The 27173-nt window shown below is 46.0% G+C and overlaps 1 protein-coding gene across 1 annotated transcript in view; it reads right to left on the bottom strand.

The window, feature by feature from the left end:
- Positions 1 to 27173, bottom strand: part of LOC106589860 (syntaxin-binding protein 4) — a 138524-nt gene that overhangs the window by 67681 nt on the left and 43670 nt on the right. Inside the window, exons 14-16 of the mRNA XM_014180263.3 lie at positions 24873 to 24997; positions 24132 to 24221; positions 23936 to 24001 (exon numbers count right to left, since the gene is read on the bottom strand). Of these exons, the coding sequence (XP_014035738.1) occupies positions 23936 to 24001; positions 24132 to 24221; positions 24873 to 24997 (281 nt within the window). The remainder of the gene's footprint in view (positions 1 to 23935; positions 24002 to 24131; positions 24222 to 24872; positions 24998 to 27173) is intronic.

Below are 27173 nucleotides of genomic sequence, written 5' to 3'. Positions count from 1 at the left end.
AACTGAGTGAGTCATATTAAGTCTGAAGCTATATTTTATTTCCAAAAGCCAAGAAGAAAAATACATTACTTTATAATGGCTGAATGCTAAATTAAGGCTGCCGAGCTTGATACAACTTCCATTAGCACTGACGTGTCAAGTGAGAGGTGTCAAAGCCATTTAGCCTAACAATGTCAGAAGAGTCGAACAGTCAACTCCAACCAAATGGAGAGGCTTTAGAAGCTTCCTTCCGCTGTTCAGAGGTAATTAAATACAGAACCCTGTTTATGTAAAGAATGACAAGGCAAGAAAAGATCACAAAATGAAGCTCCTTATGGAAAATCAAGAGACACTTTTGGAAAGTGTATTATAAAAATGGGAACATCAGCAACCTCACCTTCCACACAAACCCTCCCCTGACACAGTGCTATATTAACCAGACCATCCCCTGGCATGGCACAGTGCTATATTAACCAGACCATCCCCTGACACAGTGCTATATTAACCAGACCATCCCCTGGCACAGTGCTATATTAACCAGACCATCCCCTGACACAGTGTTATATTAACCAGACCATCCCCTGCTATGGCACAGTGCTATATTAACCAGACCATCCCCTGGCATGACACAGTGCTATATTAACCAGACCATTCCCTGACACAGTGCTATATTAACCAGACCATCCCCTGCTATGGCACAGTGCTATATTAACCAGACCATCCCCTGGCATGACACAGTGCTATATTAACCAGACCATCCCCTGACACAGTGCTATATTAACCAGACCATCCCCTGACACAGTGCTATATTAACCAGACCATTCCCTGACACAGTGCTATATTAACCAGACCATCCCCTGCTATGGCACAGTGCTATATTAACCAGACCATCCCCTCCCCTGACAGTGCTATATTAACCAGACCATCCCCTGGCATGGCACAGTGCTATATTAACCAGACCCTCCCCTGGCATGGCACAGTGCTATATTAACCAGACCATCCCCTGGCATGGCACAGTGCTATATTAACCAGACCATCCCCTGGCATGGCACAGTGCTATATTAACCAGACCATCCCCTGACACAGTGCTATATTAACCAGACCATCCCCTGACACAGTGCTATATTAACCAGACCATCCCCTGACACAGTGCTATATTAACCAGACCCTCCCCTGGCATGGCACAGTGCTATATTAACCAGACCATCCCCTGGCATGGCACAGTGCTATATTAACCAGACCATCCCCTGGCATGACACAGTGCTATATTAACCAGACCATCCCCTGGCACAGTGCTATATTAACCAGACCATCCCCTGGCATGGCACAGTGCTATATTAACCAGACCATCCCCTGGTACAGTGCTATATTAACCAGACCATCCCCTGCTATGGCACAGTGCTATATTAACCAGACCATCCCCTGGCATGGCACAGTGCTATATTAACCAGACCATCCCCTGGTACAGTGCTATATTAACCAGACCATCCCCTGGCATGGCACAGTACTATATTAACAAGACCATCCCCTGGCATGGCACAGTGCTATATTAACCAGACCATCCCCTGGCATGACACAGTGCTATATTAACCAGACCATCCCCTGGTACAGTGCTATATTAACCAGACCATCCCCTGGCATGGCACAGTGCTATATTAACCAGACCATCCCCTGGCACAGTGCTATATTAACCAGACCATCCCCTGGCATGGCACAGTGCTATATTAACCAGATCATCCCCTGGCATGACACAGTGCTATATTAACCAGACCATCCCCTGGCATGGCACAGTGCTATATTAACCAGACCATCCCCTGGCATGGCACAGTGCTATATTAACCAGACCATCCCCTGGCACAGTGCTATATTAACCAGACCATCCCCTGGCATGACACAGTGCTATATTAACCAGACCATCCCCTGGCACAGTGCTATATTAACCAGACCATCCCCTGGCATGACACAGTGCTATATTAACCAGACCATCCCCTGGCATGACACAGTGCTATATTAACCAGACCATCCCCTGGCATGGCACAGTGCTATATTAACCAGACCATCCCCTGGCATGGCACAGTGCTATATTAACCAGACCATCCCCTGGCATGACACAGTGCTATATTAACCAGACCATCCCCTGGCATGACACAGTGCTATATTAACCAGATCATCCCCTGGCATGGCACAGTGCTATATTAACCAGACCATCCCCTGGCATGGCACAGTGCTATATTAACCAGACCATCCCCTGGCATGGCACAGTGCTATATTAACCAGACCATCCCCTGGCATGGCACAGTGCTATATTAACCAGATCATCCCCTGGCACAGTGTTATATTAACCAGATCATCCCCTGACACAGTGCTATATTAACCAGACCATCCCATGGCATGACACAGTGCAATATTAACCAGACCATCCCCTGGCACAGTGTTATATTAACCAGATCATCCCCTGGCATGGCACAGTGTTATATTAACCAGATCATCCCCTGGCACAGTGTTATATTAACCAGATCATCCCCTGACACAGTGCTATATTAACCAGACCATCCCCTGGCATGACACAGTGCTATATTAACCAGACCATCCCCTGGCACAGTGCTATATTAACCACACCATCCCCTGGCACAGTGCTATATTAACCAGACCATCCCCTGGCATGGCACAGTGCTATATTAACCAGACCATCCCCTGGCATGGCACAGTGCTATATTAACCAGACCATCCCCTGGCGTGGCACAGTGCTATATTAACCAGACCATCCCCTGGCACAGTGTTATATTAACCAGACCATCCCCTGGCGTGGCACAGTGCTATATTAACCAGACCATCCCCTGGCATGGCACAGTGCTATATTAACCAGACCATCCCCTGGCATGGCACAGTGCTATATTAACCAGACCATCCCCTGGCATGACACAGTGCTATATTAACCAGACCATCCCCTGGCACAGTGCTATATTAACCAGACCATCCCCTGGTACAGTGCTATATTAACCAGACCATCCCCTGGCACAGTGCTATATTAACCAGACCATCCCCTGGTACAGTGCTATATTAACCAGACCATCCCCTGGCACAGTGCTATATTAACCAGACCATCCCCTGGTACAGTGCTATATTAACCAGACCATCACCTGGCATGACACAGTGCTATATTAACCAGACCATCCCCTGGCACAGTGCTATATTAACCAGACCATCCCCTGGTACAGTGCTATATTAACCAGACCATCCCCTGGTACAGTGCTATATTAACCAGACCATCCCCTGGCATGACACAGTGCTATATTAACCAGACCATCCCCTGGCATGGCACAGTGCTATATTAACCAGACCATCCCCTGGCATGGCACAGTGCTATATTAACCAGACCATCCCCTGGCATGGCACAGTGCTATATTAACCAGACCATCCCCTGGCATAGCACAGTGCTATATTAACCAGACCATCCCCTGGCATGGCACAGTGCTATATTAACCAGACCATCCCCTGGCATGGCACAGTGCTATATTAACCAGACCATCCCCTGGCATGGCACAGTGCTATATTAACCAGACCATCCCCTGGCATGGCACAGTGCTATATTAACCAGACCATCCCCTGGCATGGCACAGTGCTATATTAACCAGACCATCCCCTGGCATGGCACAGTGCTATATTAACCAGACCATCCCCTGGCATGGCACAGTGCTATATTAACCAGACCATCCCCTGGCATGACACAGTGCTATATTAACCAGACCATCCCCTGGCATGGCACAGTGCTATATTAACCAGACCATCCCCTGGTACAGTGCTATATTAACCAGACCATCCCCTGGCATGGCACAGTGCTATATTAACCAGACCATCCCCTGGCATGGCACAGTGCTATATTAACCAGACCATCCCCTGGCATGGCACAGTGCTATATTAACCAGACCATCCCCTGGCATGGCACAGTGCTATATTAACCAGACCATCCCCTGGCATGGCACAGTGCTATATTAACCAGACCATCCCCTGGCATTGCACAGTGCTATATTAACCAGACCATCCCCTGGCATGACACAGTGCAATATTAACCAGACCATCCCCTGACACAGTGCTATATTAACCAGACCCTCCCCTGGCATGGCACAGTGCTATATTAACCAGACCATCCCCTGGCATGGCACAGTGCAATATTAACCAGATCATCCCCTGGCACAGTGTTATATTAACCAGATCATCCCCTGACACAGTGCTATATTAACCAGACCCTCCCCTGGCATGGCACAGTGCTATATTAACCAGATCATCCCCTGGCACAGTGTTATATTAACCAGATCATCCCCTGACACAGTGCTATATTAACCAGACCATCCCATGGCATGACACAGTGCAATATTAACCAGACCATCCCCTGGCACAGTGTTATATTAACCAGATCATCCCCTGGCATGGCACAGTGTTATATTAACCAGATCATCCCCTGGCACAGTGCTATATTAACCAGACCATCCCCTGGCATGACACAGTGCTATATTAACCAGACCATCCCCTGGCACAGTGCTATATTAACCACACCATCCCCTGGCATGGCACAGTGCTATATTAACCAGACCATCCCCTGGCACAGTGTTATATTAACCAGACCATCCCCTGGCACAGTGTTATATTAACCAGACCATCCCCTGGCACAGTGCTATATTAACCAGACCATCCCCTGGCATGGCACAGTGCTATATTAACCAGACCATCCCCTGGCGTGGCACAGTGCTATATTAACCAGACCATCCCCTGGCATGGCACAGTGCTATATTAACCAGACCATCCCCTGGCATGGCACAGTGCTATATTAACCAGACCATCCCCTGGCATGGCACAGTGCTATATTAACCAGACCATCCCCTGGCATGACACAGTGCTATATTAACCAGACCATCCCCTGGCACAGTGCTATATTAACCAGACCATCCCCTGGCATGGCACAGTGCTATATTAACCAGACCATCCCCTGGCATGACACAGTGCTATATTAACCAGACCATCCCCTGGTACAGTGCTATATTAACCAGACCATCCCCTGGCATGGTACAGTGCTATATTAACCAGACCATCCCCTGGCACAGTGCTATATTAACCAGACCATCCCCTGGCATGACACAGTGCTATATTAACCAGACCATCCCCTGGCACAGTGCTATATTAACCAGACCATCCCCTGGTACAGTGCTATATTAACCAGACCATCCCCTGGCATGACACAGTGCTATATTAACCAGACCATCCCCTGGCATGGCACAGTGCTATATTAACCAGACCATCCCCTGGCACAGTGCTATATTAACCAGACCATCCCCTGGCACAGTGCTATATTAACCAGACCATCCCCTGGTACAGTGCTATATTAACCAGACCATCACCTGGCATGACACAGTGCTATATTAACCAGACCATCCCCTGGCACAGTGTTATATTAACCAGACCATCCCCTGGCATGGCACAGTGCTATATTAACCAGATCATCCCCTGGCACAGTGCTATATTAACAAGACCATCCCCTGGCACAGTGCTATATTAACCAGACCATCCCCTGGTACAGTGCTATATTAACCAGACCATCCCCTGGCACAGTGCTATATTAACCAGACCATCCCCTGGTACAGTGCTATATTAACCAGACCATCCCCTGGCATGACACAGTGCTATATTAACCAGACCATCCCCTGGCATGGCACAGTGCTATATTAACCAGACCATCCCCTGGCATGGCACAGTGCTATATTAACCAGACCATCCCCTGGCATGGCACAGTGCTATATTAACCAGACCATCCCCTGGCATGGCACAGTGCTATATTAACCAGACCATCCCCTGGCATGGCACAGTGCTATATTAACCAGACCATCCCCTGGCATGGCACAGTGCTATATTAACCAGACCATCCCCTGGTACAGTGCTATATTAACCAGACCATCCCCTGGCATGACACAGTGCTATATTAACCAGACCATCCCCTGGCATGGCACAGTGCTATATTAACCAGACCATCCCCTGGCATGGCACAGTGCTATATTAACCAGACCATCCCCTGGCATGGCACAGTGCTATATTAACCAGACCATCCCCTGGTACAGTGCTATATTAACCAGACCATCCCCTGGCATGACACAGTGCTATATTAACCAGACCATCCCCTGGCATGGCACAGTGCTATATTAACCAGACCATCCCCTGGCATGGCACAGTGCTATATTAACCAGATCATCCCCTGGCATGGCACAGTGCTATATTAACCAGACCATCCCCTGGCATGGCACAGTGCTATATTAACCAGACCATCCCCTGGCATGGCACAGTGCTATATTAACCAGACCATCCCCTCCCCTGACACAGTGCAATATTAACCAGACCATCCCCTGGCATGACACAGTGCTATATTAACCAGACCATCCCCTGGCACAGTGCTATATTAACCAGACCCTCCCCTGGCATGGCACAGTGCTATATTAACCAGACCATCCCCTGGTACAGTGCTATATTAACCAGACCATCCCCTGGCATGGCACAGTGCTATATTAACCAGACCCTCCCCTGGCACAGTGCTATATTAACCAGACCATCCCCTGGCATGGCACAGTGCTATATTAACCAGACCATCCCCTGGCATGGCACAGTGCTATATTAACCAGACCCTCCCCTGGCATGACACAGTGCTATATTAACCAGACCATCCCCTGGCATGACACAGTGCTATATTAACCAGACCATCCCCTGGCATGACACAGTGCTATATTAACCAGACCATCCCCTGGCATGGCACAGTGCTATATTAACCAGACCATCCCCTGGCATGGCACAGTGCTATATTAACCAGACCATCCCCTGGCACAGTGCTATATTAACCAGACCATCCCCTGGCATGACACAGTGCTATATTAACAAGACCATCCCCCGGTACAGTGCTATATTAACCAGACCATCCCCTGGCATGGCACAGTGCTATATTAACCAGACCATCCCCTGGCATGGCACAGTGCTATATTAACCAGACCCTCCCCTGGCACAGTGCTATATTAACCAGACCATTCCCTGGCACAGTGCTATATTAACCAGACCATCCCCTGGCACAGTGCTATATTAACCAGACCATCCCCTGGTACAGTGCTATATTAACCAGACCATCCCCTGGCACAGTGCTATATTAACCAGACCATCCCCTGGTACAGTGCTATATTAACCAGACCATCCCCTGGCATGACACAGTGCTATATTAACCAGACCATCCCCTGGCATGGCACAGTGCTATATTAACCAGACCATCCCCTGGCACAGTGCTATATTAACCAGACCATCCCCTGGCACAGTGCTATATTAACCAGACCATCCCCTGGTACAGTGCTATATTAACCAGACCATCACCTGGCATGACACAGTGCTATATTAACCAGACCATCCCCTGGCACAGTGTTATATTAACCAGACCATCCCCTGGCATGGCACAGTGCTATATTAACCAGACCATCCCCTGGCACAGTGCTATATTAACAAGACCATCCCCTGGCACAGTGCTATATTAACCAGACCATCCCCTGGTACAGTGCTATATTAACCAGACCATCCCCTGGCACAGTGCTATATTAACCAGACCATCCCCTGGTACAGTGCTATATTAACCAGACCATCCCCTGGCATGACACAGTGCTATATTAACCAGACCATCCCCTGGCATGGCACAGTGCTATATTAACCAGACCATCCCCTGGCATGGCACAGTGCTATATTAACCAGACCATCCCCTGGCATGGCACAGTGCTATATTAACCAGACCATCCCCTGGCATGGCACAGTGCTATATTAACCAGACCATCCCCTGGCATGGCACAGTGCTATATTAACCAGACCATCCCCTGGCATGGCACAGTGCTATATTAACCAGACCATCCCCTGGTACAGTGCTATATTAACCAGACCATCCCCTGGCATGACACAGTGCTATATTAACCAGACCATCCCCTGGCATGGCACAGTGCTATATTAACCAGACCATCCCCTGGCATGGCACAGTGCTATATTAACCAGACCATCCCCTGGCATGGCACAGTGCTATATTAACCAGACCATCCCCTGGCATGGCACAGTGCTATATTAACCAGACCATCCCCTGGCATGGCACAGTGCTATATTAACCAGACCATCCCCTGGCATGACACAGTGCTATATTAACCAGACCATCCCCTGGCATGGCACAGTGCTATATTAACCAGACCATCCCCTGGCATGGCACAGTGCTATATTAACCAGATCATCCCCTGGCATGGCACAGTGCTATATTAACCAGACCATCCCCTGGCATGGCACAGTGCTATATTAACCAGACCATCCCCTGGCATGGCACAGTGCTATATTAACCAGACCATCCCCTCCCCTGACACAGTGCAATATTAACCAGACCATCCCCTGGCATGACACAGTGCTATATTAACCAGACCATCCCCTGGCACAGTGCTATATTAACCAGACCCTCCCCTGGCATGGCACAGTGCTATATTAACCAGACCATCCCCTGGTACAGTGCTATATTAACCAGACCATCCCCTGGCATGGCACAGTGCTATATTAACCAGACCCTCCCCTGGCACAGTGCTATATTAACCAGACCATCCCCTGGCATGGCACAGTGCTATATTAACCAGACCATCCCCTGGCATGGCACAGTGCTATATTAACCAGACCCTCCCCTGGCATGACACAGTGCTATATTAACCAGACCATCCCCTGGCATGACACAGTGCTATATTAACCAGACCATCCCCTGGCATGACACAGTGCTATATTAACCAGACCATCCCCTGGCATGGCACAGTGCTATATTAACCAGACCATCCCCTGGCATGGCACAGTGCTATATTAACCAGACCATCCCCTGGCACAGTGCTATATTAACCAGACCATCCCCTGGCATGACACAGTGCTATATTAACAAGACCATCCCCCGGTACAGTGCTATATTAACCAGACCATCCCCTGGCATGGCACAGTGCTATATTAACCAGACCATCCCCTGGCATGGCACAGTGCTATATTAACCAGACCCTCCCCTGGCACAGTGCTATATTAACCAGACCATTCCCTGGCACAGTGCTATATTAACCAGACCATCCCCTGGCACAGTGCTATATTAACCAGACCATCCCCTGGCATGGCACAGTGCTATATTAACCAGACCATCCCCTGGCATGGCACAGTGCTATATTAACCAGACCCTCCCCTGGCACAGTGCTATATTAACCAGACCATCCCCTGGCATGACACAGTGCTATATTAACCAGACCATCCCCTGGCATGACACAGTGCTATATTAACCAGACCATCCCCTGGCATGACACAGTGCTATATTAACCAGACCATCCCCTGGCATGGCACAGTGCTATATTAACCAGACCATCCCCTGGCATGGCACAGTGCTATATTAGTACACTACCCCTCTGTTAAGAGAGGGGGTGTTAACGTGGGGTGGAAACTTAGGATACTAGACAACGAGGACTCTGAGTTAGCTAATATAAATCTCTATAAGTCTGGAACAGTATTGGTACAGGGCAACCCCAAACAGTTTCACCTGGACTTTCACCTAATCAAAGAATTTGCCCAGCAGGAGAAGCTCTCCCTTGAGAAAGATACCCCCACCCCGAGTGGGTCAGACCAGACGTCTTCATTATATAACCCCACAGACAGGCAACCCCCAGACCTCTTCATTATATAACCCCACAGACGAGCAACCCCCAGACCTCTTCATTATATAAACCCACAGACGAGCAACCCCCAGACCTCTTCATTATATAACCCCCAGACCTCTTCATTATATAACCCCACAGACGAGCAACCCCCAGACCTCTTCATTATATAACCCCCAGACCTCTTCATTATATAACCCCACAGACGAGCAACCCCCAGACCTCTTCATTATATAACCCCCAGACCTCTTCATTATATAACCCCACAGACGAGCCACCCCCAGACCTCTTCATTATATAACCCCACAGACGAGCAACCCCCAGACCTCTTCATTATATAACCCCACAGACGAGCAACCCCCAGACCTCTTCATTATATAACCCCACAGACAGGCAACCCCCAGACCTCTTCATTATATAACCCCACAGACGAGCCACCCCCAGACCTCTTCATTATATAACCCCACAGACGAGCCACCCCCAGACCTCTTCATTATATAACCCCACAGACAGGCAACCCCCAGACCTCTTCATTATATAACCCCACAGACGAGCAACCCCCAGACCTCTTCATTATATAACCCCCAGACCTCTTCATTATATAACCCCACAGACGAGCAACCCCCAGACCTCTTCATTATATAACCTCACAGACGAGCAACCCCCAGACCTCTTCATTATATAACCTCACAGACGAGCAACCCCCAGACCTCTTCATTATATAACTCCACAGACGAGCAACCCCCAGACCTCTTCATTATATAACCCCACAGACGAGCAACCCCCAGACCTCTTCATTATATAACCTCACAGACGAGCCACCCCCAGACCTCTTCATTATATAACCTCACAGACGAGCAACCCCCAGACCTCTTCATTATATAACTCCACAGACGAGCAACCCCCAGACCTCTTCATTATATAACCCCACAGACGAGCAACCCCCAGACCTCTTCATTATATAACCCCACAGACGAGCAACCCCCAGACCTCTTCATTATATAACCCCACAGACCAGCAACCCCCAGACCTCTTCATTATATAACCTCACAGACGAGCAACCCCCAGACCTCTTCATTATATAACTCCACAGACGAGCAACCCCCAGACCTCTTCATTATATAACCCCACAGACGAGCAACCCCCAGACCTCTTCATTATATAACCCCACAGACGAGCAACCCCCAGACCTCTTCATTATATAACCCCACAGACCAGCAACCCCAAGTGGAAAGTCAACCTCCCAGCACAGAGTACTACTCCCTCATTGAAATGAAGGATAAATTCACCCAGCTGGAGGTAAGGCAGGTGGAGCTGGAACAGCAGGTGATTACACTCCAGTCAGCACAGACCCAGACAACAGTCCAGCACAACAACACCCCCTTAACCAGAGCCAGTCAACAGTCCAGCACAACAACACCCCCTTAACCAGACCCAGACAACAGTCCAGCACAACAACACCCCCTTAACCAGAGCCAGTCAACAGTCCAGCACAACAACACCCCCTTAACCAGACCCAGACAACAGTCCAGCACAACAACACCCCCTTAACCAGACCCAGACAACAGTCCAGCACAACAACACCCCCTTAACCAGACCCAGACAACAGTCCAGCACAACAACACCCCCTTAACCAGAGCCAGTCAACAGTCCAGCACAACAACACCCCCTTAACCAGACCCAGACAACAGTCCAGCACAACAACACCCCCTTAACCAGACCCAGACAACAGTCCAGCACAACAACACCCCCTTAACCAGACCCAGTCAACAGTCCAGCACAACAACACCCCCTTAACCAGACCCAGACAACAGTCCAGCACAACAACACCCCCTTAACCAGACCCAGACAACAGTCCAGCACAACAACACCCCCTTAACCAGACCCAGACAACAGTCCAGCACAACAACACCCCCTTAACCAGACCCAGACAACAGTCCAGCACAACAACACCCCCTTAACCAGACCCAGTCAACAGTCCAGCACAACAACACCCCCTTAACCAGACCCAGTCAACAGTCCAGCACAACAACACCCCCTTAACCAGACCCAGACAACAGTCCAGCACAACAACACCCCCTTAACCAGACCCAGACAACAGTCCAGCACAACAACACCCCCTTAACCAGACAACAGTCCAGCACAACAACACCCCCTTAACCAGACCCGGAGAGCTGGAGGTGGAGAGAGACATATCTGCACTCTGGACTGTGGTGTGACAACATCAACAGGAGAAAGAGCAGGAGAAGAACAGAGCACTAGAGGAGAGGATTAGACTGCTGGAGGAGAGGGTGAGGGGGATGGAGGAGAGGATCAGACTGCTGGAGGAGAGGGTGAGGGGGATGGAGGAGAGGATCAGACTGCTGGAGGAGAGGGTGAGGGGGATGGAGGAGAGGATCAGACTGCTGGAGGAGAGGGTGAGGGGGATGGAGGAGAGGATCAGACTGCTGGAGGAGAGGGTGAGGGGGATGGAGGAGAGGATCAGACTGCTGGAGGAGAGGGTGAGGGGGATGGAGGAGAGGGTGAGAGGGATGGAGGGAGAGGATCATACTGCTGGAGGAGAGGGTGAGGGGGATGGAGGAGAGGATCAGACTGCTGGAGGAGAGGGTGAGATGGATGGAGGGAGAGGATCAGACTGCTGGAGGAGAGGGTGAGGGGGATGGTGGAGAGGATCAGACTGCTGGAGGAGAGGGTGAGGGGGATGGAGGAGAGGATCAGACTGCTGAAGGAGAGGGTGAGGGGGATGGAGGGAGAGGATCAGACTGCTGGAGGAGAGGGTGAGGGGGATGGAGGAGAGGATCAGACTGCTGGAGGAGAGGGTGAGGGGGATGGAGGAGAGGATCAGACTGCTGGAGGAGAGGGTGAGGGGGATGGTGGAGAGGATCAGACTGCTGGAGGAGAGGGTGAGGGGGATGGAGGAGAGGATCAGACTGCTGGAGGAGAGGGTGAGGGGGATGGAGGAGAGGATCAGACTGCTGGAGGAGAGGGTGAGGGGGATGGAGGAGAGGATCAGACTGCTGGAGGAGAGGGTGAGGGGGATGGAGGGAGAGGATCAGACTACTGGAGGAGAGGGTGAGGGGGATGGAGGAGAGGATCAGACTGCTGGAGGAGAGGGTGAGGGGGATGGAGGAGAGGGTGAGGGGGATGGAGGAGAGGGTGAGAGGGATGGAGGGAGAGGATCATACTGCTGGAGGAGAGGGTGAGGGGGATGGAGGAGAGGATCAGACTGCTGGAGGAGAGGGTGAGATGGATGGAGGGAGAGGATCAGACTGCTGGAGGAGAGGGTGAGGGGGATGGTGGAGAGGATCAGACTGCTGGAGGAGAGGGTGAGGGGGATGGAGGAGAGGATCAGACTGCTGAAGGAGAGGGTGAGGGGGATGGAGGGAGAGGATCAGACTGCTGGAGGAGAGGGTGAGGGGGATGGAGGGAGAGGATCAGACTGCTGGAGGAGAGGGTGAGGGGGATGGTGGAGAGGATCATACTGCTGGAGGAGAGGGTGAGGGGGATGGTGGAGAGGGTCATACTGCTGGAGGAGAGGGTGAGGGGGATGGAGGAGAGGATCAGACTGCTGGAGTAGAGGGTGAGGGGGATGGAGGGAGAGGATCAGACTGCTGGAGGAGAGGGTGAGGGGGATGGAGGAGAGGATCAGACTGCTGGAGGAGAGGGTGAGGGGGATGGAGGAGAGGATCAGACTGCTGGAGGAGAGGGTGAGGGGGATGGAGGAGAGGGTGAGAGGGATGGAGGGAGAGGATCATACTGCTGGAGGAGAGGGTGAGGGGGATGGAGGAGAGGATCAGACTGCTGGAGTAGAGGGTGAGGGGGATGGAGGGAGAGGATCAGACTGCTGGAGGAGAGGGTGAGGGGGATGGTGGAGAGGATCATACTGCTGGAGGAGAGGGTGAGGGGGATGGTGGAGAGGATCATACTGCTGGAGGAGAGGGTGAGGGGGATGGAGGGAGAGGGTCAGACTGCTGGAGGAGAGGGTGAGGGGGATGGAGGAGAGGATCAGACTGCTGGAGGAGAGGGTGAGGGGGATGGTGGAGAGGATCAGACTGCTGGAGGAGAGGGTGAGGGGGATGGTGGAGAGGATCATACTGCTGGAGGAGAGGGTGAGGGGGATGGTGGAGAGGATCAGACTGCTGGAGGAGAGGGTGAGGGGGATGGAAGGAGAGAATCAGACTGCTGGAGGAGAGGGTGAGGGGGATGGAGGGAGAGAATCAGACTGCTGGAGGAGAGGGTGAGGGGGATGGAGGGAGAGGATCATACTGCTGGAGGAGAGGGTGAGGGGGATGGTGGAGAGGATCATACTGCTGGAGGAGAGGGTGAGGGGGATGGCGTGTGACAGAGAACAACCCACTAGAGAGGTGGCCACCCCCGCAGAGAAGCCAGCAGAACAGCCCACCTCAGCTCCCGACAAAAGTCTCGACAACACAGCAGAACAGACAAATGAAGAACCCCAAGCCCAGGGGATCTCCGCTCACCAAACAAGAATTCACAAAATGGGACAAACACCAAATTGGGACTCTGCATGTAGAATTCTGCAAAAATATCTTCTGTGTACTACGTAAAACACCAAATAATGCATGCAGAGCAGAATTAGGCCGATACCCGCCAATTATCAAAATCCAGAATAGAGCCGTTAAATTCTACAACCACCTAAAAGGAAGCGATTCCCAAACCTTCCATAACAAAGCCATCACCTACAGAGAGATGAACCTGGAGAAGAGTCCCCTAAGCAAGCTGGTCCTGTGGCTCTGTTCCCAAACACAAACAGACAACACAGAGCCCCAGGACAGCAACACAATTAGACCCAACCAAATCATGACAAAACAGAAAGATAATTACTGGACACATTGGAAAGAATTAACAAAAAAACTGAGCAAACTAGAATGCTATTTGGCCCTAAACAGAGAGTACACAGTGGCAGAATACCTGACCACTGTGACTGACCCAAAATTAAGGAAAGTTTTGACTATGTACAGACTCAGTGAGCATAGCCTTGCTATTGAGAAAGGCTGCTGTAGGCAGACCTGGCTCTCAAGAGAAGACAGGCTATGTGCACACTGCCCACAAAATGAGGTGGAAACTGAGCTGCATTTCCTAACCTCCTGCCCAATGTATGACCATATTAGAAACACATATTTCCCTCAGATTACACAGATCCACAAAGAATTCAAAAACAAACCCAATTTTGATAAACTCCCATATCTACTGGGTGAAATATCACAGTGTGCCATCACAGCAGCAAGATTTGTGACCTGTTGCCACAAGAAAAGGTCAACCAGTAAAGAACAAACACCATTGTAAATACAACCCATATTTATTCTTATTTATTTTCTCTTTTGTACTTTAACCATTTGCACATCTTTACAACACTGTATATACACATAATATATGACATTTGAAATGTCTTTATTCTTTTGGAACTTCTGTGAGTGTAATGTTTACTGTTCATTTTTATTGTTTATTTCACTTTTGTATATTATCTACTTCACTTTCTTTGGCGATGTTAACATATGTTTCCCATGTCAATAAAGCCCCTTGAATTGAATTGAATTGAGAGAGGTAGAGACGTAGAGAGGTAGAGAGGGCGAGAGAGAGAGAGGGAGAGAGCAAGAAAAGTATGTGCATGTGTATGAGTCCATGTATGAGTGTGTGGGCCCCAATGTCCATGTCAAATACTAATCTTGGTGACCTTGGACACTAATGACAAATTGTAATGTTTCCCATTTCTTCATCTCTCCATCTTCATCTCCCCTTGCCCCCTCAGCTCTACAAAAGAACCCTAATCAACTCAAACCAGTTGGCAATATAACCCTTCACAAAAGAGAAACAGCAGGACTTTTCCCTGGCTCAATTCAATACTACCACTCTGTATGCATATTTCATACATTTGTCTTGTAAATAATTTATTTATCCGCTTGTGTAATGTTTTCTGTGTGCTGTCTGGGGTGACCAACCTGGACTCAGGTGTAGACGTAACATAGTAAACTTAAATCTTTCTCCCTCCCTTTAGTATGATATGTTACGTGTCGTATGGCATGTATTAAATTTGTGGATGTCCATCATCCATTTCGTATGATAAGTTCCGAATTCCAATTTGTATAATACGTTACGAATTGCAATTCGTACAATATCCTACGAATTTGCAAAACGTATGATATTTTACGAATTCCAATTTGTTGTGGCTAACGTTAGCTAGGGGATAGGATTAGGGGTTAAGGTTAGGGTTACCCAGCTAGCACATCTTTTTTTTTTCTTGGTAAGAGTGTTGTTTTCTTATGGTTATTTTGCATACAACCTTCCCACAACGTTCTGGGAATGGTGCAGGTCACCCAGCTAGCACATAATGTTCCGAGAACCATATGTTTTTTAGGTGGGAATTTCAGAACTTCAGCATAATGCTTTCTGCAGGTTTGTCATGGTTCTATTTAAAGTCATATTCTCCAAGCATTAAGAAAACGTTCAGGGATCCATAGTAAAATGTTCTCAGACGCTCCATGAAACCTAAAAATGTAAGTTCCCAGAACAGGCGAAAATGTTACTTCCATTCTCAGAACGTTTAAAACAGTTTTACCAATCAGGAAACGTATGTCTTCGTTCCCAGAACCAATGGGAAACCAAAAACATATGTTCCCACAACTTCCAAGGAACCAAATGTGCTAGCTGGGAAAAGTTAGGGTTAGGCGAAGGGTTAGCTGACATGCTAAGTAGTTGCAAAGCAGCTAAAAAGTAGCAAGTAGTTGCAAAGTTGCTACCCACTAGCTAAAATTGTCTGTGATGCGATTCGAACACGCAACCTTTGGGTTGTTATACGCCCACCCATCCTCCCCGACCAACCTCCCTCCTGTTTGAGTGTCACCGATTTAAATTGACCATGTTACTTCTAGTCTTTGAGGCCAGGCTGGAGTGACAGCAGGGGTTTAGTTATGTAATGCTGCTGAGCAGTGGTGGAAAAAGGACCCAATTCTCATACTGGAGAAAAGTAAAGATACCTTATAACAGAAAATGACTCAAGTACAAGTCACCCAGGAAAATACTATTTCAGTAAAAGTCTAAAAGTATTTAGTTATACTTAAGTATCAAAACTAAAAGTTTAAATAGTTTCAAATTCATTGTATTAAGCAACCCAGACAGCACAATTTTTTTAACGGATATCCTGGGGCAACATTTACAAACAAAGCATGTGTGTTCAGTGAGTCCGCCAGATCAGAGGCAGTTGGTATGACCAGGGGTGTTCTCTTAAGTGAGTGAATTGGACCATTTTCCGGTCCTGCTAAGCATTCAAAATGTAAGGAGCACCTTTGGGTGTCAGGGAAAATGTATGGAGTAAAAAGTACATCATTTTCTTTAAGAATGTAGTGAAGTGAAATTACAAGTTGTCAAAATGATAAATAGTACAGATAGCCTCCCAAAATGACTTAATTAGTACTTTAAACAATTTTTACTTAAGTACTTTACATCACTGCTGCTGAGCCTGTAGCTGTGGAGTCTGCAGGGGATCACTATAGAGAGCTCTTCAAGATAGCATTCCAAATGGCACCCTATTCCCTATATAGTTCACTATATTTGACCCTGTCGGTGCCATTTGGATGGGTCCTGGTGAAAAGTAGTGCAATATAAAGGGAATAGGGTGCCATTTGGGATGCAGACAAATATAATCTAGAAAGAGAACATGACTGATGCAAAATAATCAGAAAACCTATAGATAATTTGGGATTTTGGCAATGAGGCCCGTTATCTACTTGCCCAGAGTCAGATAAAGTTGTGGATACCATTTTTATGTCTCTGTGTCCAGTATGAAGGACACCCCCAGGTGGTGAGGGTAGGCATCAACACGAGGGCCCCTCCTGTACTCCCTGTTCACCCACGACTGCGTTGCCGCACACAACTCCAACACCATTAAGTTTGCAGACGACACAACGGTGGTAGGCCTGATCACCGACAACGATGAGACAGCCTATAGGGAGGAGGTCAGAGACCTGGTAGTGTGGTGCCAAGTCAACAACCTCTCCCTGAACGTCAGCAAGACAAAGGAGCCGATTGCGGACTACAGGAAACGAAGGGCCGAGCACGCCCGCATCCACATCAACAGGGCTGTAGTGGAGCATGTCGAGAGCTTCAAGTTCCTCTGTGTCAACATCACTAAGGAATTATCATGGTCCGCACACACCAACACAGTCATGAAGAGTGCACGACAACACCTCTTCCCCCTCAGGAGACTGAAAAGATTTGTCACAGGCCCTAGATCCTCAAAAAGTTCTACAGCTGCACCATTGAGAGCATCTTGACTGACTGCATAACTACCTGGTATGGCAACTGCTTGGCATGCAAAGGGTAGTGTGTACGGCCCAGTACATCACTCACTGGGGCCGAGCTCCCTGCCATCCAGGACCTATATACCAGGCGGTGTGAGAGAAAGCAGCCACCTAAGTCATAAACTGTTCTCTCTGCTACCGCACTGAATAGCTTCTAAGACTGCTAATTAGTTACTTAAATAGTTAACCAATAGCTACCCTGAGTATCTGCATTTAAAAAAATGTTTTAACCTTTATTTACCTAGGCAAGTCAGTTAAGGACAAATTCTTATTTTCATTGACAGCATAGGAACAGTGGGTTAACTGCCTTGTTCAGGGACAGAACGACAGATTTTTACCTTGTCAGCTCAGGGATTTGATCTTGCAACATTTCAGTTACAAGTCTAGCGCTCTAACCACTAGGCTACCTGCCGCCCCTGCATTCATCACATATGTTGCTGTTACTGTTTATTAGGAGAGTGATGGAGTGCTGCATCAGATGACCTGGCCTCAACCCAATTGAGATGGTTTGGGATGAGTTGGACCGCAGAGTGAAGGAAAAGCAGCCAACAAGTGCTCAGCATATGTGGGAACTCCTTCAAGACTATTGGAAAAGCACTCCTCATGAAGCTGGTTGACAGAATGCCAAGAGTGTGCAAAGCTGTCATCAAGGCAAAGGGTGCCTACTTTGAAGAATCTCAAAAAATAAAATATAGTTTGATTTGTTTAACACTTTTTTGGTTACTACATGATTCCATATGTGTTATTACATAGTTTTGATGTCTTCACTATTATTCGAAAATGTAGAAAATAGTAAAAATTAAGAAAAACCCTTGAATGAGTAGGTGTGTCCAAACTTTTGACTGGTACTGTATATATATATATATATATTAAATGCCTCGTGCCCCTGCACATTGACTCGGTACTGGGACCCCTGTATACAGCCAAGTTATTGTTACGCTTGGTGTATTTATTCCTCATGTTATTATTTTTCAATTATGTATCTTTTTTCTCTCTGCATTGTTGGAAAGGGCCCGTAAGTAAGTTTTTCACTGTTAGTCTACACCTGTTGTTTGCAAAGCATGTGACAATTTCTTTTGACTATACAGGGAATAGGGTGCCATAACCAAGTGATTTCCATACCAACCCAGTGTAGTGTATGTAGAAGGTTAAATAATTACACTGCTGAATACACAGACGAAGTTACTCAGCCATTCAGGTTATTACATATGCAGTAGTGGTAGTGCTTAGGAGTTTAGAGTTACTCGCACAAACCTGTTTGTATGTGTGTGCATGTGTTTGTGTTTGTGTGTACGTGCATTGTCTGCATGTGTGTGTGTGTGTGTGTGTGTGTGTGTGTGTGGCGTGCGCATGTGGCATGTGTTTGTGTGTTTGTTACAGTAGGGCTTAACCTGACAGCCAAGCAGTGACTACATAAAGCGCTTTCAGAAAGTATTCACACCCCTTGACTTTTTCCACATGTTGTTGTGTTACAGCCTGAATTTCAAATGGATTCAATTGAGATGTTGTGTCACTGGCCACACCACATAATGTCAAAGTGGAATGATGTTTTTAGAATTTTTTACAAATTAATAAAAAATGAAATGCTGAAATGTTTTCAGTCAACAAGTATTCAACCCCTTTGTTATGGCAAGCCTAAATAAGTTTAGGAGTAAAAGTCTGCTAAACAAGTCACATAATAAGTTGCATGGACTAATAGTGTTTAACATGAATTTCAAAAACAGATTCAACCACAGACCAGGGAGGTTTTCCAATGCCTCGCGAAGAAGGGGACCTATTGGTAGATGGAAAAAAAATCTAACATTGAATATCCCTTTGAGCATGGTGACGTTATTAATTACACTTTGGATGGTGTATCAATACACCCAGTCACTACGAAGATACAGGCGTCATAACTAACTGAGTTGCCAGAGAGGAAGGAAACCGTTCAGGGATTTCACCATGAGGCAAATGGTGACTTTAAAACAGTTACAGAGTTTAATGGCTAAGATCTGACAAAATGGAGGATTGATCTACAACATTGTAGTTACTCCACAATACTAACCTAAATGAGAATAAAAAGGAAGCCTGTCCATAGTAAAAATATTCCAAAACATGCATCCTATTTGCAATAAGACACTAAAATAGCAAAAAAATGTATTTTATGTCCTGAATACAAAGCATTATGTTTGGGGCAAATCCAACACATCACGGAGTACCACTCTTCATATTTTCAATCATGGTGGTGGTTGCATTCTGTTATGGGTATGCTTGTCATTGGCAAGGACTAGGGATTTTTTTTATATAAAAATAAATGGAATAGAGCTAATCACAAGCAAAATCCTAGAGGAAAACCTGGTTTAGTCTGCTTTCCATCTTTCAGCAGGAGTTGCTTACCTAGACGACATTGAATGTTCCTGAGTGGCCGAGTTACAGTTTTGACTTAAATCGTCTTGAAAATCTAATGGCAATACTTGAAAATGGCTGTCTAGCAAGGATCAACAAGCATCTTGACAGAGCTTTAAGAATTAAAAAAATAATAATGTGCAAATATTGTACAATCCAGGTGTGCAAAACTCTTAGAGATTTACCCAGAAAATCTCACAATTAGAATCACCTTTGGCAGTGATTACAACATGTATTGACTCAGGGGGTTGAATACTTATCTAATAAAGATACATTAGTGTATTATTATTATATATATTTTTCCACTTTGACAGAGTATTTTCTGTAGATCTTTCACAAAAAAAAAGACAATTAAATCCATTTTAATCCCACCTTGTAACACAACAACATTTTGGAAAAGTCAAGTAGTGTGAATACTTTATGAAGGCATTGCATGCAATCATTGTCGTGACAAACATGCAGTAAAGAAGGAAGATATGAAAGAAAGAAAGAAATAAAGATGTTACCATCCTGGTTCCTATTGGGCATATTAATGTTGCCTGTGGATAAATGTGGGTATTGATCTGTGCTCTTTATGCAACACTTGTATCAGAAGATTCATCTCAAATGGCACCCTATTCCCTATATAGCGCACTACTCTGGTCAAAAGTTGTCCATTATAGGGAATAAGGTACAATTTGGGACGCATCCAGAGTGTGTGGGAGACCGACCCGTAGAGGAGTGGAGGTGAGGTCAAGTGTGCTGTGTCTATGACTCACAATACAGAGAGGGTCTATTTATTTATTTTACTTAGGGTCCACCCTCTTCTGTGTTCCCTGGAGTCTCGCATTTCATACAGTGAGTTTGTTACTGTTCTGTCTGTTTCTCCCGCCTACACACGGTACTGTAAGTGCTGCAGCGATGCTACTACAGGATGTGCTAAACCCAGTGCTCTCAACAAGCTCAGAGAACACTTCCGAAATGATACCCTATTCTCTATATACAGTAGTGCACTACTTTTGAACAGAGCCCTGGTCAAAGTAGTGCACTATAACCCGGAATAGTGTGTCATTTGGGAAGCGTACTCTGAGAGGATGCTTAGGGATGATGGCATGCGTCGAAGGGACAGTGACTGCTCTAGTAGCATTAAGGTTGATAACCACTTAGTGATGTGGTTCAAGGAGTTTATAATGAGGGGTCTGTTTGTTTCAGTATGGGATGCTCATGTGGTTTGGTGTATGTAGTATTGGATACTCATGGGCTGATCAGTTGATTGGCTGTGTCCGAATACTCCTTCTTGTGCTCTAAATAGTAGGCTTTTTTTGTGGTATGTGAAAATAGAACGTATATGTGAAATTTCCAAATTGTAGTTAAAGCTTTAAATGCGTAGTCATTTTGGCTTTTCATCGAGTAGAATTTGCTGCACACTATAGAAAAGGGGAATCTTCTTTCCAGACCCATGTGTGTTTGACAACAACTTATAATCAGATAAGGAGACTCGCTTTACCAAAATGAACAAATGCTGGGATCAACACAATTGCACATTACACGACTCATTGTTAGTATGGTTGAGCTAGTACGTTTATATTTGTTGCTTATTGAATGCAGTTTTACTAAACAATATGTTCTAAATAGTATGTAGTAAGTAAATAGTAAGTGATTAACATTTTTTAAATCTGTTCCAAAGTGTTCCCACGCATATTATAAAGATATAATGTATGTCAAATGTAATGTACAAATGTACAAATGTAAGCAAGGTTTGAAATTGTTTTAGTCAAATATTATATTTGTTTGAGCTTCTTGCGGACAATTTGTAGTTTACAAATGATTTGTAATTATGTTCCTGACACCTGAACATCCTCTCAAGAAAATAAACGTCCCGCAGCTGAATCTAGTTGATGATCCCTGCCCTAGACTATCAGAAACATACAATAATAAAAATCGACATTATAGAATAATAGTGAAGACAGCTAAACTATGAAATAACGCATATGAAATCATGTAGTAACCAAAAAAGTATTAAACAAATCAAAATATTTTATATTTGAGATTCTTCAAAGTAACCACCATTTGCCATGATGACAGCTTTGCACACTCTTGGTATTCTCTCAACCTGCTTCCCCTGGAATACTTATCCAACAGTCTTGATGGATTTCTCACATATGCTGAGCACTTGTTGGCTGCTTTTCCTTCACTCTGCGGTCCCACTCATCCCAAACCATCTCAATTTGGTTGAGGTCGGGGTATTATGGAGGCCAGGTCATCTGATGCAGCACTCCATTACTCCCCTTCTTGGTAAAATAGCCCTTACACAGCCTGGAGGTGTGTTGGGTCATTGTCCTGTTGAAAAACAAATTATCGTCGCACTAAACTCAAACCAGATGGGATGGCGTATCGCTGCAGAATGTTGTGGTAGTCATGCTGGTTAAATATACCTTGAATTCTAAACAAATCACAGACAGTGTCACCAGCAAAGCACCTCCACACCATCACACGTCCTCCTCCATGCTTCACGGTGGGAACCACACAAGTGGAGATCATCCGTTCACCAACTCTGCGTCTCACAAAAACACGGCAGTTCAGATTTGGATTCGTCAGACCAAAGGACAGATTTCCACCGGTCTAATGCTTGTGTTTCTTGAAACACACAAGTCTCTTCTTATTATTGGTTTCCTTAAGTAGTGGGTTTTTTGCAGCAATTAGACCACGAAAGGCCTGATTCATGCAGTCTCCTCTGAAAAGTTGATGTTGAGATGTGTCTGTTACTTGAACTCTGTGAAGCATTTATTTGTGCTGCAATCTGAGGTGCAGTTAGCTGTAATGAACTTATCCTCTGCAGCAGAGGTAACTCTGGGCCTTCCTTTCCTGTGGCGGTCCTCATGAGAGCCAGTTTCATCATAGTGCATGATGGTTTTTGCGACTGCACTTGAAGAAACGTTCAAAGTTCTTGAAATGTTCCGGCTTGACTGACCTTCATGTCTTAAAGTCATGATGGACTGTAATTTCTCTTTGCTTATCTAAGCTGTTCTTACCATAATATGGACTTGGTCTTTTACCAAATAGGGATATCTTCTGTATACCACCCCTACCTTGTCACAACACAACTGATTGGCTCAAACACATTAAGAAGGAAAGAAATTACACAAATTTACTTTGAACAAGGCACACCTGTAATTGAAATGCATTCCAGGTGAAAATGCAAAGAGTGTGCAAAGTTCTCATCAAGACAAAGGGTGGCTACTTTGAAGAATCTCAAATATAAAATATATTTTGATTTGTGTAACACTTCTTTGGTTACTACATGATTCCATATGTGTTATTTCATAGTTTTGATGTCTTCTCTATTATTCTACAATGTAGAAAATAGTACAAATAAAGAAAAACCCTGGAATGAGTAGGTGTGTAAAAACTTTTTTCACTTGTACAGTATGTACTTTAAGTGTGCTTGTGAAGAACTTCCTCTGGTGAATGGGGAAACATCTGTGCACCCCCCCAAAAAAGAATGTCACGATAAAAGCAGCAAACGTCCAGTAACTAAGCTTCAGGTCAATATAAACTATACTAACACACCTGTTTGACCTTGTTCAGCTCTCCCTGCATCTGCAGTTGAAGTCTCTCGGACTCTGCCAACTGCTCCTGGAGAATGTAGAGACAGGGCAACAAAAAAAAGAACATAAATTGTCTATATACTGTATATGCTCATGTATTCACGTTTCTGTTTTCTGACCTACTAATGTTTGATTTGTCGAACTCCGGTAATATGTACCTGTAGTTTCTTGATCTCTCTCAGAGCCTCGATGTGGTCTTTCCTCAGTCTCTCCATCTCCTCTAGGTCATCAGAGTCAGACAGTGAAGTCTGATAGATAGACAGACGGACAGCTTTAATGCATATAAAACACACTACTATACTACGAATATTACACCTCCAAGCAGAGCATCAACAGGGCAACATTCATAACCACTGCATGTCAAGTTTACTACAGCAAACATTAACGCTACAATAGACAAACAGTCTTTGGGGCTGTTTCCCAGACACAGATTAAGTTTAGTCCTAGACTACAAAGCACTTTTAATAATGGAGATTCCCAATTGAGCTTGCTTTTTAGTCCAGGACCAGGTTTAACATGTGTCCGGGAAAACGCCCCTTTGTTTTAGCATAAATCTTAATTTGATCACCCTGTTGCAGGAGAAATGCAGAGAAATGTAATGCAATGCAGGACATTTAAAACGTGTAGTAGTGTATTTGAGGTTTAAAAAGGCTCCTGAAGTTCGTAATTTCCACTTTGAATTCACATTCCTGTTATTTTATTTTCCTGCTGCAGCAATTTGGGTCAAAGTAAGGTCCTAAGACTGTAAGACATAGATCTGCAAATTATTTTCAAAATCATCAGACCTATTTCAAATTTCACTGTCTGATGTGCACGTAAACAACTACAGTACATTATATTTGATGTATTTACACAGGAAACCCATTGAGGCTGGAGTGTACAGTATTACTATATCTTACCCGTGTGTTGGTGGGTGACTCTAGGAGGCTGGAGAGGTCTTCTGACACAAACTTTAACCTCTGACCTCCCACCTCTGACTCCTCAAACTGTAGCTTGAACAGCTCCCGCGTCAGCGTCTCAAAGTCTGTACACAGAGAGACGACATGTGTTTTAGAATCACAATCTATAAATACAGTGCATTCGGAAAGTATTCAGCACCCTTGACTTTTTTCTACATTTCGTTACGTTACAGCCTTACTCTTAAATCGATTAAATACATGTTTTCCTCATTAAATCTACACACAATACCCCAGAATGACAAAACTAAAACAGGTTTTTAGGAATTTTTGCAAATTTATTTAAAATAAAAAGAGAAATACCTTATTTAAAAAAGTATTCAGATCATTTGTTATGAGACTTGAAATTGAGCTCCGGTGCATCTTGTTTCCATTGATCATCTTTGAGATGTTTCTACAACTTGATTGGAGTCCCCCTGTTGTAAATTCAGTTGATTGGACATGATTTGGAAAGGCACACATCTGTCTATTTAAGTTCCCACAGTTGGCAGTGCATGTCAGAGCAAAATCCAAGCCATGAGGTCAAAGGAATTGTCCGTAGAGCTCCGAGACAGGATTTTGTTGAGGCACAGATCTAGGGAAGGGTACCAAAACATTTCTGTAGCATTGAATGACCCCAAGAACACAGTGGCCTCCATCATTCTTGAATTGAAGAAGGTGAAATCCCTGAGCGGTGTCCTTCCTCTGCAGCAATTGAGTTAGGAAGGACACCTGAATCTGTGTAGTGACTGAGTGTATTCATACACCATCCAAAATGTAATTAATAACTTCACCATGCTCAAAGGGATATTCAATGGCTGTTTGTTTTTTTACCCATCTACACTACCGGTCAAAAGTTTTAGAACATCTACACTTTAGTTCAGTGCGAATGTTGCCTGAAATCCATGGCTTCTGGTTGGGGTATGTACATACAGTCACTGTGGGGACGACGTACTCGATGCACTTATTGATAAAGCCAGTGACTGATGTGGTGTACTCCTCAATGACATCGGAAGAATCCCGGAACATATTCCAGTATGTACTGGCAAAACAGTCCTGTAGTTTAGCATCTTCTTCATCTGACCACTTTTTTATTGACCGAGTCACTGGTGCATCCTGCTTTAATTTTAGCTTGTAAGCAGGAATCAGGAGGATAGAATTATGGTCAGATTTACCAAATGGAGGGTGGGGGAGAGCTTTGTATGTGTCTCTGTGTGTGGAGTAAAGGTGGTCTAGAATGTTTTCCCTCTGGTTGCACATTTAACATGCTGATAAATCAGTTGTTTTCTTTCATTTCTAAGTTTCCCTGCATTAATGTCCCCGGGCCACTAGGATGAATGTTTTCCTGTTTGCTTTTGGCGGTATACAGCTCATTGAGTGCAGTTTTAGTGCCAGCATCGGTCTGTGGTGGTATGTAGACAGCTACGAAAAATACAGATGAAAACTCTCTAGGTAGATAGTGTGGTCTACAGCTTATCATGAGATACTGTACCTCAGGCGAGCAACACCTTGAGACTTCCTTATATATCGTGCACCAGCTGTTGTTTACTTTAATGCATAGGCCCCCGCCCCGTGTCTTACCAGAGGCTGCTGTTCTATCCTGCCGATAGTGTATAACCCGCCAGCTGTATGTTCTTAATGTCGTCGTTCATCCACGACTCGGTGAAACATAAGATATTACAGTTTTTAATGTCCCGCTGGTAGGGTATACGTGCCTTCAGTTCGTCCCATTTATTTTCCAGCGATTGAACGTTAGCTAGCATGATGGAAGGCAAAGGCAGATTAGCCACTCGTCGCCTGATCCTCACAAGGCACCCTGATCTTTTTCTGCAAAATCTGTTTCCTTCTCCAGCGAATGTCGGGGATCTGGGCCTGGTCGGGTGTCTGTAGTATCTCCCTCCCGGCCGACTCATTGAAGAAAAACTCTCTGAGGTGAGTAATCGCAGTTCTAATGTCCAGAAGCTCTTACTGGTCATAAGAGACGGTAGCAGCAACATTATGCACAAAACAAGTTACGAACAACGCGAAAAAACAAACAAAATAGCATGGTTGGTTAAGAGCCGATAAGATGGCAGCCGTCCCCTCCGGCTCCATCTTCTAACTCCAGTCGCCTAATGGATGTAGTAGCATAGTGGCTAGGCTATAGATGGCTGAAGCATGGGGTTCGACATCTGCATTTGTTTAGGCTACAGCAATGTGCTAATCATTAGCTACAGTAGATCACAAACTCTGAGTGTTCAGAATTGTGGCTTTGATACCAATACC

The sequence above is a fragment of the Salmo salar genome, chromosome 28, assembly GCF_965601325.2.
Source record: "Salmo salar chromosome 28, fSalSal1, whole genome shotgun sequence".
Classification (NCBI taxonomy): domain Eukaryota; kingdom Metazoa; phylum Chordata; class Actinopteri; order Salmoniformes; family Salmonidae; genus Salmo; species Salmo salar.
Note: the sequence above shows the minus strand (reverse complement) of the source record. Positions and strands in the feature narration are given on the sequence as shown.